Raw genomic sequence first — 18,911 nt, 5'->3', positions numbered from 1 at the left:
CCATCTAGGGACACCCCCTCCCCCCATCCCAGAACATGGCATGACCCATCTAGGGGTACCCCTTTCCCTCATCCCAGAACATGGTGTGATTCCTCCCCCCCCCGCCCCATCGGACCCATAGGCCCATCTAGCCCAGCATCTAACCCTAGAGGGGACGGGCCTCATGCCCTGTCCCGCCCCTACCCAAGGCCAGCGTGTCCCTGCCCTGGGGCCAGTGCCCCCTAGAGGGGAGGGGCCCGGGTGCCATTCCCCACTTTGTCCTTCCATCTCCAGTGCAGGCTGGACTGCTCCTCAGTTCACCCTTCCCTGGGCCACTATTCACGAGCCCCCCCAACTGCCCCTCCTCCTCGTCTCACCCTCTCACAGGGTCTGTTCCCTTTGACCCCCCCAGCCCTCTCCTCTGCCCCCCCTGCCCCCCCAATATATCTCCATGCACCCCCCCCCCAAACTCCCAGGTGTATATTTCAAGGACTGGTTCAGGAGGTTGGTGGGGGGCCTTGGACCCCTTCCCTGCAACTCTGATCCAGGGGTCCCCCCCCACCAGGCCCCAGGGAATTCCCCTCTCTGACCCCCCCAAATCCAGCCTCTTGGGCACGTCATGAGCCCTCCCCAGAGCCGCCGGCCGTGCCCCCTTCCTCCTCCTCCTCCTCCTCCTCCGGGGGGCAGAAGGCCGAGTGGTCCTGGCTGTCGAAGCAGGAGCTGCTGAGGAAGGCCGCGGGGAGGGTGCTGGCCAGGGGCTCGGGCCGGTGCCCGCGTTGGTGCCGCAGGAGGCTGTAGGCGCGGGAGAAGAACTTGTGGCAGACCCCGCACTGGTGGGGCTTGTCCCCCTGGTGGACCTGCCGGTGGCGGGCCAGGTCGGCCAGCCGCTTGAACTCCTTCTGGCAGAGCACGCACTGGAAGGGCCGGGCGCCCGTGTGGGTGACCTGGTGCTGCTTGAGGTGGGAGAGGCGCCGGAAGCGTTTGCCACACTGGCCGCAGGGGTAGGGCAGCTCGCCCGTGTGGATCAGGAAGTGGGTGGCCAGGTCGTACTTGCTCTTGAAGGCTTTCCCGCAGACGCTGCACTCGGTGCCCTTGGGGGGCTGCTCCGGCCCCGGGGCGGCTGCCCCGTGCGCCCGCCGGTGGCTGGCCAGCTCGCCCGCCTTGCGGAAGCGCTGGCGGCAGAGCGGGCAGGCGAAGGGCAGCCCCGCCCCGGGGCCGTGGGTCCGGCTGTGCTGCTTGAGGTAGGAGGAGAGGCGGAAGGCCATGCCGCAGTCGGGGCAGGCAAAGGGCTTCTCGCCCGTGTGCACCCGGCGGTGGCGCGACAGGGACCAGGGCCGGGCGAAGAATTTGTGGCACTCGCTGCACTGGTGCCGCTGGGCGCCGCCCGGCCCGGCCTGGCCCCGGGTCTTGAAGCACTTGTGCGCCTTCAGCTCGCCCTTGGTCTCGAAGGCCTCCTGGCAGGCCAGGCAGAGCAACGTCCAGTCCTCCTGCAGCAGCACCTGCTTCTCCTCGGCTTCCTCGCCCGGGGGCCCAGCCTGCTGGCGCGGGGCCGGCTCCGGGAGGCGCTGGCGGGCGTGGGTGCGCTGATGGCGGGCCAAGTGGGCCGGGCGGCGGAAGGCCTTGCGGCACACCGGGCACTGGAACGGCCTCTGCCCGCCGTGGGTCAGGCCGTGCCGCGCCAGGTAGTAGGGGAATTTGAACTGCTTCCCGCACACCCGGCACCGGTGCCCATGCTTGGCACCAGAGCGGCACCGGTGGGATTCGCCGCCGGCCGGGCTCTGGGCGGGCGGGTCGCGGGGACGGCACCGGTGCTGCCGGAGGCCGTGGGCCTGGGCGAAGCGGCGCTGGCAAGAGCCGCACTGGTGGGGCAGCCGGCGTGGGGGCCTGCCGGGCGGCTCCTCCTGGGGGGAGTCAGGGGAGGGAGAGGACTCGGGCAGCTCAGTCTCCATTGTGGGGAGCCCTGGATGGGAAGGAAAACATGGGGGGTGGGTCAGGCAGGGAGCGGTAATGATGGGAAATGTCCCCCAACCTGGCACTGCTGGGGCATCGGGGCTGGAACTGACGCCAGGGAGCGCCCCCTACTGACCCCCTGCACTGACCCCCACAGCACAGCGCCCTCGCTTACCTCCCCGCCCAGCACCCCACAGCCCAGCACCCCCTACTGACCCCTTGCACGGTGCCCCCATCTGACCCCCCCCAGCTCCCCACAGCCCAGCATCCCCATCTGACCCCCCCACCCAGCTCCCCACAGCCCAGCGCCCCCTACTGACCCCCTGCACTGCCCCCCGCAGCATAGCGCCCCCATCTGACACCCAGCTCCCCACAGCCCAGCGCCCCCTACTGACCCCCTGCACTGCCCCCCGCAGCATAGCGCCCCCATCTGACCCCTTGCACTGCCCCCCACAGCACAGCGCCCCCACTGACCTCCCCAGCCAGCTCCCCACAGCACAGTGCCCCCACTGACCCCCTGCACTGCCCTCCGCAGCACAGTGCCCCCATCTGAGCCCCCCACCCAGCTCCCCACAGCGCAGCGCCCCCAACCTACCCCCCACCCAGCTCCCCACAGCCCAGCGCCCCCTACTGACCCCCTGCACTGACCCCACAGCACAGTGCCCTCGCTTACCTCCCCGCCCAGCTCCCCACAGCCCAGCACCCCCTACTGACCCCTTGCACTGACCCCGCAGCACGGTGCAGCCGGTGACCCCCGAATCACCCTCCGCAGCCCAGCGCCCCCTACTGACCCCCTGCACTGCCCCCCACAACACAGTGCCCCCATCTGACCACCCCATCCAGCTCCCCACAGCCCAGCACCCCCTACTGACCCCCTGCACTGACTCCCACAGCACAGTGCCCCCATCTGACCCCCTGCACTGCCCCCCACAGCACAGCATCCCCACTGACCTCCCCAGCCAGCTCCCCACAGCACAGCGCCCCCGCTGACCCCCTGCACTGCCCTCCGCAGCACAGTGCCCCCATCTGACCCCCCCACCCAGCTCCCCACAGCGCAGCGCCCCCACCTACCCCCCCACCCAGCTCCCCACAGCCCAGCGCCCCCTACTGACCCCCTGCACTGCCCCCCGCAGCACAGTGCCCCCATCTGACCCCCCCACCCAGCTCCCCACAGCCCAGCGCCCCCTACTGACCCCCTGCACTGACTCCCACAGCACAGTGCCCCCATCTGACCCCCTGCACTGCCCCCCACAGCACAGCATCCCCACTGACCTCCCCAGCCAGCTCCCCACAGCACAGCGCCCCTGCTGACCCCCTGCACTGCCCTCCGCAGCACAGTGCCCCCATCTGACCCCCCCACCCAGCTCCCCACAGCGCAGCGCCCCCAACCTACCCCCCCACCCAGCTCCCCACAGCCCAGCGCCCCCTACTGACCCTCTGCACTGCCCCCCGCAGCACAGTGCCCCCATCTGACCCCCCCATCCAGCTCCCCACAGCCCAGCACCCCCTACTGACCCCCTGCACTGCCCCCCACAGCACAGCACCCCCTACTGACCCCCTGCACTGCCCCCCACACACAGCGCCCCCGCTGACCTCCCCGCCCAGCTCCCCACAGCACAGCGCCCCCGCTGACCCCCTGCACTGCCCCCCGCAGCCTAGCGCCCCCTACTGACCCCCCCAACCAGCTCCCCACCTGACCCCCCCAGCCAGCTCCCCACAGCACAGTGCCCCCACTGACCCCCTGCACTGCCCCCCGCAGCACAGTGCCCGCATCTGACCCCCCCATCCAGCTCCCCACAGCCCAGTGCCCCCATCTGACCCCCCCACCCAGCTCCCCACAGCCCAGCACCCCCTACTGACCCCTTGCACTGACCCCCACAGCACAGTGCCCTTGCTTACCTCCCCGCCCAGCTCCCCACAGCACAGCACCCCCTACTGACCCCCTGCACTGACTCCCACAGCACAGTGCCCCCATCTGACCCCCCTACCCAGCTCCCCACAGCGCAGCGCCCCCAACCTACCCCCCCACCCAGCTCCCCACAGCCCAGCGCCCCCTACTGACCCTCTGCACTGCCCCCCGCAGCACAGTGCCCCCATCTGACCCCCCCATCCAGCTCCCCACAGCCCAGCACCCCCTACTGACCCCTTGCACTGACCCCCACAGCACAGTGCCCTCGCTTACCTCCCCGCCCAGCTCCCCACAGCCCAGCACCCCCTACTGACCCCTTGCACTGACCCCCACAGCACGGTGCCCCCATCTGACCCCCCCACCCAGCTCCCCACAGCCCAGCACCCCCTACTGACCCCTTGCACTGACCCCCACAGCACGGTGCCCCCATCTGACCCCCCCACCCAGCTCCCCACAGCCCAGCGCCCCCATCTGACCCCCTGCACTGCCCTCCGCAGCACGGTGCCCCCATCTGACCCCCACACCCAGCTCCCCACAGCCCAGCGCCCCCATCTGACCCCCCCACCCAGCTCCCCACAGCCCAGCGCCCCCTACTGACCCCCTGCACTGACCCCCACAGCACAGCGCCCCCTACTGACCCCCTGCACTGACCCCCACAGCACAGTGCCCTCGCTTACCTCCCCGCCCAGCTGTCCCCCTGCCCCCGCCCGGCAGCCCAGCGCCCCCTAGCGCCGCCCTGGATCGGGAATGGGGGGGCAGACTGGCCCCCAGCCCCGCCCCGTCAGTGTCACTAGTACCCGGCTCACTCTCTACCCACCTCTCTAAGGGTTAACCCGCCCCCCACCCCAAGCTCTCTGCAAACCGGCTGCCCCTCCCATGCGGGGAGGGGGGGGCTGCACTTCCAGTCCCTCCCCCGCATGCAGCACTGCTCGCCTGCATCGTCCCCCCCATGCAGCATCCCCGGGCCAGGGCCCCCCCCCGCTAGGGCTCGCCCGGGTGTTACCTCTGCTGCCAGCTGCAGGCTCCGTGCGGGGGGGGGGGGCGGGCGCAGGGGGGCGATGAGTGTCTGTGTCGCAGCCAATCTCGTCCCCCCCAGAAACGCACACTGGTGCTCGCACACTCTAGTGCCAATGCAGAGCCAGCAGCCAGAGACCAGGACGCCTGGGTCTGTCCCCAGCTCTGGGAGGGGAGTGGGGGCTAGTGGGTAGAGCAGGGGGGCTGGGAGCCAGGACGCCTGGGTCTGTCCCCAGCTCTGGGAGGGGAGTGGGGGCTAGTGGGTAGAGCAGGGGGGCTGGGAGCCAGGACGCCTGGGTCTGTCCCCAGCTCTGGGACGGGAGTGGGGGCTAGTGGGTAGAGCAGGGGGGCTGGGAGCCAGGACGCCTGGGTCTGTCCCCAGCTCTGGGAGGGGAGTGGAGGTCTGGTAACTAGCAAGAGAAATACGAAAGGGGGGGGCTTGAAGACCTTGTGTTGAAAAAGGGCCCTTGGGCTCGGTGATTTTGTGTCTGGGCAGCGCCTGGTGCGACGGGCTCCCAATCTCAGCTTGATCCTCTATGCGCCACTACAAACCACCTAATGAACAGTAGCTGGTTTCCAAAGGCAGCCTGGGGAATTTAAATCCAACTGCAAAATCTGTCCCTGTGAATTAAGCCCTAGAAACGTTTCAGTTACTAACAGCTTCCTGATCCTATTGACAATGAAGCCACCCGGTCCCGAGCTCAGTTGGTTCAGTGATTCAGTCTCCGCCCTGTTAATATTCTGCACCTTATTTCTAGCCTGAATGTATCTCCCTTCGCCACCCAGCCACTCTATCTTTTGCTGCTCAGTGAAAGCCACCTACACCCAGAAATCTCTTCCCCCACGGAGCCTGTGATCCCATCGCCTCATGGAGAAACTAGCTGGAGGTCATTCGGGGCCGTCTCCCAGCCGGCGTCAGACCTTGGCTTGGAAGTATTTGGGTAAATGCCATCCCGCTAAAGGTCAATATCACCGCCCACGCACAAACCGCTGACAAAAGCTTTTCATCCATAATGATCAAACTGTACAGCCAAGCAAAGGAGGCAAAATCCGTTGGGCCCCGCCAAATTCACCGTCCACTTTGGCCAAAGTCACGGTCATAGGATTTCAAAAATCGTAAATTTCATTATTACAGCTCTTTAAATCTGAAATGTCAAGGTGTTGGAACTGCGGGGGTCCAGACCCAAAAAGGAGGGGGGGGAGGTCAAAAGTTATGGGGGGTATCACCACCCCTACTTCTGCGCGGCTACTGGCAGGGGGCGCCTCAGAGCTGGGTACCCAGCCAACAACTCTGCTCTCCGGCCACCAGCCGCTGCTCTCCAGCTGCCCAGCTCTGAAGGCAGCACAGAAGTAAGGGTGGCAATCCTGCGACCCCCTACAATAACCTTGTGACCCCCCTGCAACTCCCATGTGGGTCAGAACCCCCAATTTGAGAAACACTGGTTTCCCCCATGAAATCTGTACAGTACAGGGTAAAAGCACACAAAAGACCAGATTTCACAGGACAGAGACCAGATTGCATGGTCCGTGACGCGTGTTTCATGGCTGTGAATTTGGTAGGGCCCTAAATACACGGCTTGATTTAAGGCTGTTTGGTTTGTACATTTTCACAGGTGCAGTTGACCATTTGTGTTTTAACGGTTCTAAAGTTTTAACGTGATGACTCTCAGCGTCGTCTGGCATTAAGTAATTAGAGCCTGACCCGCCCCCATAAGTTCCTGAAACTGTGAACATGTAGAAATCAGTAAAAATAAAATAAAAATGGCTTCAAAATAGACAGTGATGCTTTCCACCAAAATTATAAAAAAATAAAAATCAAATTCCACCCAGGCTCATTCTACCAGCAGTCGGACCAGTCCCTCGGTCCTTAGTACCTTTGAATCTAAATAGATTGCACTCTGTAAGTCATTCTTTCGAAGGCAGGTTTCCCAGACCTTCAATCCTTGTTGAAGCTCATTTCTGAACCCTGTCCAACCCGGGCAGCATTCGCAGTGTTGTTCAAGCTGGCTGGGTCCCAGGATATTGACGAGAGAAGGTGGTGGAGTTCAGATCTTGCATTGGACCAACTTCTGTTGGCGAGAGAGACGAGCGTTCGAGCTCTCAGAGCTCGTCTTCTTTGAGATCTATCAGTTAACCAGTTTTTAACCCATTTGGTGTTGATTTCAGACAGCGCTCACTGGTTGTTAAGCAGCGCGGCAGATAGTATTAAATCAGACAGCTGCCTAAGTGTATTACGTCCGCACTGCTACTGTACCAACCAAACCTGTATTATTTTGGAATACCTGGGCCTACAGATTTCCCCTCATTGAGAGCTCAGTTGTGAAAAGTCTGTGACGGTTCACTAGATGCCACAATAACCTCTACTAACAAAGGCAGATGGGGAAAGGTAGGAAAGGGAAGGGAAAGACAGAATTAGTTCAAACCAAAAGGCCACCTGCTATAACTCAGGGACTGTGTTAACATCATGCTTGGCAAACAGAAGTGTGGGATGAGAAATCAGTGGTGAGCCATCACTCCCATTTGGGGTCCTTATAGAAAGAAATTGGGGATGGGGAAGAAAAATTGACAACTGGAGCAAGCTTCACCATTATGGCTGACCCCACTCAACCCCCCAGACTCCTGGGACCCCAGACCTTCTTCGTCTTGATTCTGAGAGCTGTCCCGACTGAACTAGGCCAGAGAGAGAGAAATCCAGCTGACACCTCCACCAGTTCTAGTTGAACCCCCAACCCCGCCTGGGATGAAACAGGGTTGGACTTTAGCAAGCCCAGCTGAGCTCACTTCTCTTTCCTTGCAAAAGGCCGTTACCACGGTCAGACGAGGCAGCTTCTCCTTCTCCAGGCTCTGTCTGGCCACAAGGAACGAAGGAGGTTGTGCAGATGGAAGCCTCGTTTAACGCTTGACATTTCAATCTGTCTCTCCTTCGTTCCTGGTGCTTTCAATCAAAGGGTAAAAGGATTTTGAACGGGGTGTTGGCCAGGGCTGAGGGCTCTGGCTACCAAACCTCGTTTAACACTTGTGGCTGGGACATGTCAACCCCCATGTAGACAGCACTACTGCTTCTCGGGGAACTGGATTCACGACTTCCCTAAACCCACTGTGGCTGACGTCAATTGGGACAGGCAGCATGGCCTAGCGGACGAGACGCTGGATTGGGACTCAGCAGATCTCGGCTCTGCCACTGGCTGGCTGGGTGACCTTGGCCAGGTCACGATCCCCCTCACTCTGCCTCAGTTTCCCCATCTGTAAAATGGAGATGATAATGCTGACCTCCTTGGTTAAGCGCTTTGAGATCTGCTGATTGGAAAGTGCTCTACACGAGCTAGGCTCTTAGTGTCTCTCTGCTGACCATGTCCCATATTGGCCTCCCCATGATTTTGCCCAGGATCAATATCAAGCTAACCAGCCTACAAGTACCTGGTTCATTCCATTCACTCCATTTCAAATATTGGCACAACATTTGCTTGTTTCCAGTCCTCAGGGACTTCCGCAGGTTTGTTAATGGTTCAGAGAGCACCTTGGCCAATTCTTTGCACACTCTTGGGTGCAAGTTGTCTGGGCCTGCTAATTGCAAATGGGTTGACTTTACTAGTTGTCATTTAACATCCTAGTTACTGAGGGAATAGCAAACATTTCCCTAGCACTGTCACATGTGAATTTGTCATCCAGCTTCTTTCCAAACGCAGAATAGGAATATGTATAGACAGATGAAGGCAGATAAGAGATTCATAGTTTAAAGCTAGAAGGGACCATCTGTCACACCTCCTGTATAGCACAAAGCATTAAATATCACCCAGTTGGCTTTTGAGACCAATAACTTATGTGTTCTTCCCCAAAACACGCCCCCAGCTCTCTCTGGTTCTTGCAATAATTTCCTCCCTGGCTTGAGAACTGACAAAAAGATCCTCATTTACTGGGTCTTTTACAGAGCTCAACACTCTTCTTTAGCCCCTCAGTTCTAGCCCTCCTAATGGGGTGTCTTTGGGGTTTTCTGGGCTGAGATCAGGAGCCCCGCCCCCAGCCTCCTTTTGACACTGCTTCCTTCCCCCCCCCCCCCCCCCGTCCTAGACCCTTGCCTATATTGTTACTGTGAGACAGAGAAAGTTGAGATCTCTGGGCAGGTCAATCCCGCTGCAAAGTGTTCCCAAGAGACACTGAGACAGATGGCAGCGTGCGGCACCCCCGTGCCACCTCTCCACGGGTGCATTGCACCAGGCTTGGGCTCCTGGTGCATACCCTCAGCACTGACGCCAGCAGCCGAGCGCCCGAGCAGTATGCAATCATTGGCTGTACACTGCTGGACCGGGAGCGTTGGCCAAAGCCTGTAGCATAGACGTGGCCACGGACCCTGACAACAGAGAGGCTTTGGAGGCGGAAAAGCGAGACAGCCAAGCAGCTGCCCTTGAGCACGGTGCAGGACGTGGGAAAAGCTAGAGAGCATGCTTAGAAACCACTCTTGTTCGTGGTCCTCCCTGGGTTCAGAGAAGCAGGACTTTGTAAATAAACAAGATGGCAGCAAACTCCATCAATTTCTGCTTCCACAGGAATGTGCCCTACGCCCTGAACTTTGACCAGCAGCTCAGGTCCAAAAGGGGTAAGGAATCAAAATTTCTTCAGCCATGCCATGGAACAGGGATTGGCTGAGCCCCAGATCCCTTTAAAGGGCACACACCGCCCCATTACACAGGTATTTTTTCCTCTCAGAAAGTAACCGTAACCAAATCACCACTCGATCTTCTTTTCGGTAAGCTAACCAGCAAGATGGCTGGTGGACTCACAACTAGATCATAATCAAGGGTAAAAAACAACCGTATATCAAATGTTTTATCTAACTGCTGCGATTTCAGCTGAGGAGCTGCTGTTCCAACTGAAGTTTGTTCGGAAAACCCACACGCTGATCGGGTGACAGGAGAGCTGATCTTAGCAGCAGAGACTGAAAGAGCTCGGCGTGTTTAGCCTAAACTGCCAGATGTCACCACCGGGCAGGGAGAAGAGCATGCGAAGCTGCAGGACAGAGTAGGCTCAAAGCAAAAGGGCTGTGGGTAAATTTCAAAGGCAGTTTTTAACCAGGAACTGAGTGAGGTTCTGGAGCAGCCTTCCCATGGGAGAAGCAGGGGGCAAACAGCCTCTCTGGCTTGAAGATGGGTTTTGATCAGTTTCTGAAGGGTGTGATCTGACAAGGGGTGAGCTGACTGGATTTGCTGACCCGAAGAACAAGGAGCAGACGCCCCAGGGAGTCCTGCCCAATCTCGGGGCCTGTACGTGTCCCCCACACCCTCCCATCCAGGTTTTGGCGTCCGGAAGAAATAAAAGCCACGACTTGGTCAGGAGGGGGAAAGAGGTTTTTTTATTTCCTGGTTTTTCAGCGTCGAGCTTCTCAGCGGGGAAGTCCGGGGGAATTTTTACAAACAAAGGGAGAAAATAAAACAACACTAAACTATTTTAAACCAAAAAAAGATTCTTTAAAACGGGGATCTGGCTCTTGGGAACTAGAGTTGGCGCCACAGCAGGATATCACATGCAGGGATTCCCTGTTCAGCCACGGGGAGGCCCAGTCAATCCAAAATCTGAGATTCACTCTCTTCCCACCTCTGGCTCCAGCGTCTGTCTCCCCTCCCCTCAAAACCAGCGCCGTGTTCCTTCTGCAGCTGACGAAAGCGTCCACAGATCTCCATTCCTGGGAGACCCCACAATAACAAGCTGATGTGTGTGGCCCAGTGTTGAGGAGACCCTACAATAACAAGCCCTAGTGGCTGCAGCCTAGTGTCCAGCAGAGATCTCACACCTGCAAACCAGCGTGGGCAACCATGTGTTTTTGAGAGCCCCAACAATAACAAAGCAGTGTGTGCAGCCCCAGCACTCCTGAGACAATCTATAACAACAAGCATGACCTTGCGAATTTCTTAGAGACCCTACAACAACCGAAGGGTCTGGAGCACACAACCGAGAGACCCTACAATAACACACCAGCGTGCAATGGGAGAGAAGCATCTTTTCGAGGATGTAGCTGGGTGAGAGGGCATGTGGAAGGTTGGGGGAGGGGTGCCCGAGTGACACCCCCACATCCTGCAGTGGTTTCTGGTTCCATTTCAATTACTAGTGCATCCGCGCTCAAGACTTAGCAGAGACGAGCAGGGCTAGAGCCAAGCTCACAGGCTTGCTGGTTCTCCAGTCACCAGCGTGGACCAGGATGTGCATGCATGTGAAGGGATCTTGGCCATCACTCAGGATTTGGGATTAGAGGTGGGATCCAAGCTGATGCCTCCACACAGGCTGGATGGCAGCGTGGCAGCTCAGGCTGCCTGGGTCAGCGTCGCATGGACTGCGGTGCAGGGAAGAATCTGGAGGTTCCTTCTGGTCCAACTGGGTCTGAGTCTGTATTGTAAAGGCCCAGCCTAGTCTCTGGGGCAGCCTTCAGCCACAGCCCTAAAATTCCCCAATATTCTGCTCTCCCTAGACGATAGATTCATAAACTGGAATAAATTGGACGTAGCTCCATTGAGTCAATGGGGCCAGACCCCCAGCTGGTGTCAGTGGGCCATAGCTCCATTGAGTCAATGGAGCCAGACTTTCAGCTGGGGTCAATGGCCATAGCTCCACTGAGTCCATGGGGCCAGACCCCCAGCTGGTGTGAACTGATGAGAGATGGTCCCTGACAGGGGGTCACAGGGGAAAGATGCGGGCACACGGGACAAAACCACTGAGCAGAGCAATGCAGGAAGGGATAGTGTCCAGGAGACACTATGGCCCTGGATGTACAGAGACCCCTAGGGGGGATGCCGGGCGGCGCAGGCTGGGGCAGTGCCAGGGTCCCTCTGGGCCCAGAGACCCCTAGTGAGGATGCCAGGCAGTGCAGGCCAGGGGAGTCAGTAGTCTCAGTGCAGAATCCCTGGGTATATTCAGTCTAAGTGACGGTTGGGTCTTCTGTCCCTTGGAGGCGAGGGCAGGGCTGAAGCCAACCCCCTGATAACTAGCCTATGGTGCACAGCTGGCTGAGCACTTTCAAAAGACCCCGCAATAACAGACTGGCCCGCACAGTCCCAGCGCCCTCTAACAGCAATTCTCTGTGCAGTGCCAAGCTTACGAGGGACTGGACAATGATGAGCCAGCATATGTAGTGAGACCCTACAATAACAAACCAGCGTGTACAACCCAGCACTAATGAGTGATCCTGCAATAACAAACTGGCTTGCGCTCATGAGTAACTCTACAGCAATAAGAAAAGGAGGACTTGTGGCCTTATTGGGATCCAGGAAGTGCTGCTAAAGGATCCCCCCCCAGCCTAAGGGGGAGATCCACAGGACCTGGGAAACCAAATAATTACGGGGGACAACTAATGACTTGTGGCACCTTAGAGACTAACAAATTTATCTGAGCATAAGCTTTCGTGAGCTACAGCTCACTTCATCGGATGCATTCAGTGGAAAATACAGTGCGGAGATTTATATCCATAGAGAACATGAAACAATGGGTGTTACCATACACGATTACAGACATGAAAGTTGCGATATTACAACAGAAAAACTTCAAATCCAGACTCCAGCTGGAGACTGCTGAATTGGAATTCATTTGCAAATTGGATACAATTAACTTAGGCTTGAATAGAGACTGGGAGTGGCTAAGTCATTATGCAAGGTAACCTATTTACCCTTGTTTTCCTAACCCCCCTTCCTCCCCCCCCAGACATTCTTGTTAAACCCTGGATTTGTGCTGGAAATGGCCCACCTTGATTATCATACACATTGTAAGGAGAGTGATCACTTTAGATAAGCTATTACCAACAGGAGAGCGGGTTTGTTTGGGGAGGGGTTGGGGGGGAGAAAACCTGGATTTGTGCTGGAAATGGCCCACCTTGATTATCATACACATTGTAAGGAGAGTGATCACTTTACATAAGCTATTACCAGCAGGAGAGTGGGGTGGGGGGATAGAAAACCTTTTGTAATGATAAACACCCATTTTTTTCATGATTTGTGTGTATAAAAACAAACATCTTCTGTATTTTCCACAGTATGCATCCGATGAAGTGAGCTGTAGCTCACGAAAGCTTATGCTCAAATAAATTGGTTAGTCTCTAAGGTGCCACAAGTACTCCTTTTCTTTTTGCGAATACAGACTAACACGGCTGTTACTCTGAAAACTGTAATGAGAGTGATCACTTAAGATGAGCTATTACCAGCAGGAGGGGGGGGAACTTTTTGTAGTGATAATCAAGGTGGGCCATTTCCAGCAGTTGACAAGAACTTCTGAGGAACAGTGAGGGGTGGAAGGGGGGAATAAACATGGGGAAACAGGTTTCAGAGTAACAGCCGTGTTAGTCCGTATTCACAAAAAGAAAAGGAGTACTTGTGTCACCTTAGAGATTAACCAATTTATTTGAGCATAAGCTTCCGTGAGCTACAGCTCACTTCATCGGATGCATACTGTGGAAACTGCAGAAGACATTATATACACAGAGACCATGAAGGTGGGAGGAGGTATTGTTTCATGATCTCTGTGTGTATATAAAGTCTGCTGCAGTTTCCACGGTATGCATCCGATGAAGTGAGCTGTAGCTCACGAAAGCTTATGCTCAAATAAATTGGTTAGTCTCTAAGGTGCCACAAGTCCTCCTTTTCTTCATGGGGAAACAGTTTACTTCCCCATGTTTGCAAACTGGATACAATTAACTTAGTCTTGAATAGAGACTGGCGGTGGATGGGTCATTACACAAAGTAAACTATTTCCCCATGTTTATTCCCCCCCTCCACCCCCCACTGTTCCTCAGACATTCTTGTCAACTGCTGGAAATGGCCCACCTTGATTATCACTACAAAAGGTTCCCCTCTCCCCGCGGTAATAGCTCACTTTAAGTGATCACTCTTGTTACAGTGTGTATGGTAACACCCATTGTTTCATGTTCTCTATGGATATAAATCTCCCCACTGTATTTTCCACTGAATGCATCCGATGAAGTGAGCTGTAGCTCACGAAAGCTTATGCTCAAATAAATTTGTTAGTCTCTAAGGTGCCACAAGTCCTCCTTTTCTTTTTGCGAATACAGACTATCATGGCTGCTACTCTGAAACCTGTCTACAGCAATAGATTGCCATTTGTAATTAGACCCTACAAAAACAAACTGGCATGTGCTGAGAGACCCTGCAATAACAGACCGATCTGTGCAGCCCAGCGCTCATGAGTGACCCTAAATAACAAACCAACACATGCCAGAGATCCTACAAAAACAAACCGGTGTGCAGAGCCCAGCACCAAGAGGGCACACGAGCAGAACATGCCGGCCCGTGGCCAAGCCAACAGGGAGAGCCAGAGGTGGGAGGCAGGACGCGCAGGCCGGCTGGGGCTGCCAGGGGTCCCACTCGGCTAGTCAATACCGCGGTGCAGTTTGAGGTGGCGGGAGAGGTTGCTGAAGGTGATGAAACCCTTGTGGCAGACGCTGCACTGGAAGGGGCGCTCCCCGCTGTGGAGCAGCCGGTGCCGTTTCAGGTAGCACTCGTGCCGGAAGAACTTGCCACACTCGGTGCACTGGTAGGGTTTCTCGCCCGTGTGCACCAGCACGTGCCGGTCCAGGTCCCGCGGGCTGCGGAAGAACTTCTCGCACTCCGTGCACTTGTAGAGCTTCTTGCCGGGCCGGGCGGGGAAAGCCCGTAGCTCCAGCCGCGGCAGTAGGTGGCGCTCCAGCTCCCCGCCTGTTGGTGGCACAGGCCCCGCCGCCACCGGCTGGGGGGCGCCCTCCGGGGGCAGCAGCATGGCGTGGCTCAGCTGGTGGGCCTCCAGGGGCGGCAGGGCCCCAAAGCTCATGCCACAGATGCCGCAGGCGAAGGAGGCCTCGCCCGTGTGGGCCGCCAGGTGGGCGGCCAGGGCGCCAGCGTTGGCAAAGAAGGTGCCACACTCGCACTGGTACAGGCTGTCCAGAGGGCGGGTGTCCTGGGGCTTGCAGGCCGGGCAGCCCAGCCCCTGTGGCTCCTGCTGCCCCGGGACCCCCTTGCCCGCGCAGCCTTGGCATGGCAGGAGCAGCGGCCGGTCCTTGGCATGGGTGAGTTTGTGGCGCTCCAGCAGGGAGGGGGCATTAAAGTCCCGCTCGCAGTCGGGGCACTTGAAGGGCTTGATGTCGGTGTGGGCCAGCCAGTGCTTCCCCAGCTCGGGCGCCAGCCGGAAGCGACGCCCACAGGCCCCGCAGCCATAGGGGGCCGCCCGCCCCTGGCCGCACAGGCGCTCCAGGCAGCGGGTGGTGCCGGGCGGCTCGGGGGCGCCCCCTCCGGGGGACGGACGGTGCTGGCGCTTGAGGTGGCGGCCCAGACTGCTGCGGGAGGAGAAGCGGAGCTCGCAGACGTGGCAGCAGTAGGGTTTCTCGCCCGTGTGCACCACCTGGTGGTGGAGCAGGCCGGTGGAGTCGCGGAAGCCCTTGGGACAAACGGTGCAGCGGTAGGGGCGTTCGCCGGTGTGGCTGCGGATGTGGTTGACCAGGTTGAAGGAATGCTTGAAGCTCTTGCTGCAGTGCGGGCACTGGAAGGGTTTGAGCTCCGTGTGCCGGGCAAAGTGGCGCCGCAGGTCCGAGCGGTACCGGAAGCTCTTGTCGCACTCGGAGCAGTGGAAGGGCACCCGGGCGCCCGCCCCATTGTCTGTCAGAGGGGTTGGCGCTGGCCCGTCGGGGCCGTCCTCTGGGTCCGAGCATGGCACCATGCGCTCGATGGTGCCAGGCGCCCGGCCAGGGAGCTCTCCGGGCTCCTCTGCCCAGCCGGTGCCCAGTCCCTCAGGCAGATCAGTGCCAAAGCACTCCATCACCGCCGGGTCCCACAGACGCCTCTGGGAATCGCAAACAGGAGCCGAGTCAGTGATACTCCCTCTAGGGGGCGCTGGCCCTGATCCAGCCCCAGAGTGAGGACTGGCTGGCTCAAGGGAGCAGGGAATGGGGCACGGGGCTTGTCCCCTCTAGGGGGCGCCGGCTCCCATCCGGCCCAAGGGTGGGGACAGCCTGGCTCAAGCGACTGGTAATTACCCGCAGGCCGTTATACACCCGCCGGCCTCGTTAATCTCCTGATCCCTGTTGCCCGGTTCTCAGCGCCCTGAGCGGAGGAAGCAGATTAATTCCAAAGCCCTGGCTCTGCCGCTCTATTTATAACCGCTCGGGCCACCAGCCAGTGGAAACCTCCTGTGACTGCCGGGGGCAGGGCAGGACTCCTGGGTTCTCTCCCCAGCTCTGGCAGGGGAGTGGGGGCGAGGGGTTAGAGCAGAGGGACTGGGAGCCAGGACTCCTGGGTTCTCTCCCCAGCTCTGGCAGGGGAGTGGGGGCGAGTGGTTAGAGCAGGGGGCAGGGCAGGACTCCTGGGTTCTCTCCCCAGCTCTGGCAGGGGAGTGGGGGCGAGTGGTTAGAGCAGGGGGCAGGGCAGGACTCCTGGGTTCTCTCCCCAGCTCTGGCAGGGGAGTGGGGGCGAGTGGTTAGAGCAGGGGTCTGTGAGCCACGAGACCCCACAGCCCTGCCAGAGGCGGGGGTTTCCCTCCCTCCAGCCCCACTCCTGGTCCTTTGGGCTCCCCCAGTCCTCGGTGGGGGGGGCGCCCCCCGCGGGGGTTCCCGCCCCCCCAGTACTTACAGCTCCCTCTGGGCGCCGACATTTTGGCAGCCAGGGCTCGTCACTTCCGCCCCGGGCGGGGGGGTCGCGGCTGCCGGCCCCACGGGAAGATGGGGGGGGTGGTAGGCTGTGCCCCTCCTCGTCCCGTTCCCCCAATGCCCGCCCCCAGCTCCCTGATTGGACACAGACGGACCCAATGGGCCCTTCGCTCCCCCCCCCCCCGATATCTCCACTTCCTGCCGAGGCCCAGCCCCCTACCCCCATCTTGGCTGTGGGCAAAGGGGTGGGTACTGGGACAGACGCCATCTTGACTGTGGGCAGGTAGGAGAACACAGTCGGAGAGGCGCCATCTTGTCTGTGGGCAAGAAGAGGAACACAGTCAGAGAGGCGCCATCTTGACTAGGGGCAGGGACGGTTGTAGTCAGAGAGGCGCTATCTTGATTGTGGGCAGGGAGAGGTGTAGTCAGAGAAGAGCCATACTGACTGTGGGCAGGGAAGGGAACACAGTCAGAGAGGCGCCATATTGACTGTGGGCAGGGAGAGGCGTAATCAGAGAGGTGCCATCTTGCGTGTGGGCAACGGGGCGTCATGGAGGGCAAGGAACCATCTTTACTGTGGGCAAAAGGGGGCAGAGGGGAGGCAATATCTTTACTGCGGGCAGGGAAGTAAAACATTCCAAGAGGCTCCCTCTGGTGGACCACAGAAGGGGCAGACAGAGAGAAGCCATCTTGACTGTGGGCAAAGAGGGGCGAGGCCCCATGCCCCCGTCTCCGCCCCCCTGAGCCAGCCAGTCCCTGCCCTGGGGCTGGATGGGAGCCTGCATCCCCTAGAGGGGAAAGGCCCTGATCCCCATTCCCCACCCCCTGAGCCAACAGCCCCCTTCCCCCCATCGTATGAAGAAGACAGGCACAGACATTGTATTCTCATCTCGTTTATCTGGCGAGGGGCTGGGGTGTTCGGGGAGGGGTGGGTCCCCGTCCGTGCACAGGCAAGCCACTAAGTTCTGTGCAAAAAGAAAAGGAGTACTTGTGGCACCTTAGAGACTAACAAATTTACAGCTACAGCTCACGTCATCGGTTGCATGTAGTGGAAAATACAGTGGGGAGATTTTATATACACAAAGAACATGAAACAATGGGTGTTACTGCCCGACAGGGGCCACCTGGGGTAAACTTTTCAAAATGCAAAAGTGGGACACATGCAGGAACCCCACCCCCTCTGTGGCCCCGCCCCCTGGCCAGGCTGGAAGCCAGAGCCGGGCAGTGGTAAGAGCCGCTTATGGAGCCCAGGCCACCATGGGGAGCTCCAGACCCTCCACCTGCCCAGAATGAGGAGCCTGGGTGCCCAAGAGCAGCTGCCAGCTTGTGTCCCAGCCCCCCACCCGGGGCGTGCTGCCCTAGGGGTCAGAGGCCACCTCCACCAGGGGTCACAGATTGCCTTCCCCTAGGGGTCAGAGGTCACTCTGGGGGTCAGAGGCCACCTCCCCTTGGGGGCTCGTGGATTCCGTCCCTCAGGTCTCCCTGGGAGTCTGTGGAGCAGGCAGGGGCTCAGCTCGGGCCCCTGGGTGTGGGGAAGCTGGTGGCTCTGCAGGCAGCACAGCTGGGCGTAGGCCTTGTGGCAGAGCGGGCAGCCATGCACCTGCTGGAGGCGCAGCGGGTCACTGGGCTCGCAGAAAGTCTTCCCGCAGGCCGCGCGGCAGTGGTCCTGCTCCCCGGTGCGGATCCGTTGATGCCACTCCAGGCGCGCCAGCTGCCAGAAGCTCTTGCTGCACAGGTGGCAGCCGAAGGGCCAGTGCCCAGTGCGGATCAGATGGCAGCGCCATAGGCCCGAGACCCGGGAGAAGGGCTTGGCACAGACACTTCGCTCCAGCACCTCCTGGCGCCCAGCTTTCTGTGGCAGTGCCAGGCAGCAGTGCCCTGCCTGAACTGTGACCGTGTGCGGGGGAGGATTCTCTTCAACCTCCCTAAATACCCCCTGTGCTTTCAGCTGGATTCTCTGTCACTTCCTCTCCCAAATACTTGGGGTGTTTCCTTGTGCTGTTAAACAGCCCCCGCACCCCACCCCAGAGGGACCGTGTCTCAGCACCAGCCAAGGGGTCCCAGACAGTGATGCTCTGAGCTGGCCACTAATAATCAAAGATCAATAGATAATACAGTGCTATTAATCATTTTTATAATCGACCAGTAAAGGTATTGATTAGTCACCAAATTGATGAATTGCTAATAATAAACCACTGATGAATATATAGATATTAAACATAATTAATAAACAAAACATTGCTACTGATAAGGACAATAAATGATACATTGCTATTAGTCAATATTATTATTGATTAATAAAGGTATTGATTAGTTGCTAATTACTTACCATCAATTCTATCTGTATTAACCATTATTATAACTTATAGCAAACTGATTAGTTACTAATAATTAACAATTAAGATAGCTTTATTGTTCCCTAACGTAACCAATCAATGAAGGTATACATTAGTG

General features: G+C 58.6%; 1 protein-coding gene and 1 pseudogene across 4 annotated transcripts in view; both read right to left on the bottom strand.

Moving 5' to 3' along the window:
- Window positions 1-18,911, bottom strand: part of LOC311511978 (leukocyte immunoglobulin-like receptor subfamily A member 2) — an 873,498-nt pseudogene that overhangs the window by 398,673 nt on the left and 455,914 nt on the right. The window lies entirely within an intron of this gene.
- FIZ1 (FLT3 interacting zinc finger 1) lies at window positions 455-16,516 on the bottom strand. Of its 3 annotated transcripts, none has more exons than XM_084612420.1 (2): window positions 16,441-16,468; window positions 455-1,939 (listed from the first exon to the last, which is right to left on the bottom strand). In XM_084612420.1, exons 1-2 carry the CDS (start codon window positions 16,460-16,462, stop codon window positions 597-599), a joined length of 1,365 nt encoding a protein of 454 aa, XP_084468546.1. In that variant the 5' UTR covers window positions 16,463-16,468; the 3' UTR covers window positions 455-596. The 3 variants fall into 3 exon arrangements, with proteins under 3 accessions (XP_084468546.1, XP_084468547.1, XP_084468545.1); XM_084612421.1 differs by lacking the exon at window positions 16,441-16,468 and adding an exon at window positions 4,842-4,871; XM_084612419.1 differs by lacking the exon at window positions 455-1,939 and adding an exon at window positions 13,666-15,655 and having other exon boundaries at window positions 16,441-16,516.

The sequence above is a fragment of the Lepidochelys olivacea genome (genome assembly GCF_965140295.1).
Source record: "Lepidochelys olivacea isolate rLepOli2 genome assembly, chromosome: 23".
NCBI lineage: Eukaryota > Metazoa > Chordata > Testudines > Cheloniidae > Lepidochelys > Lepidochelys olivacea.
This window is presented reverse-complemented; position numbering and strand designations above follow the sequence as displayed.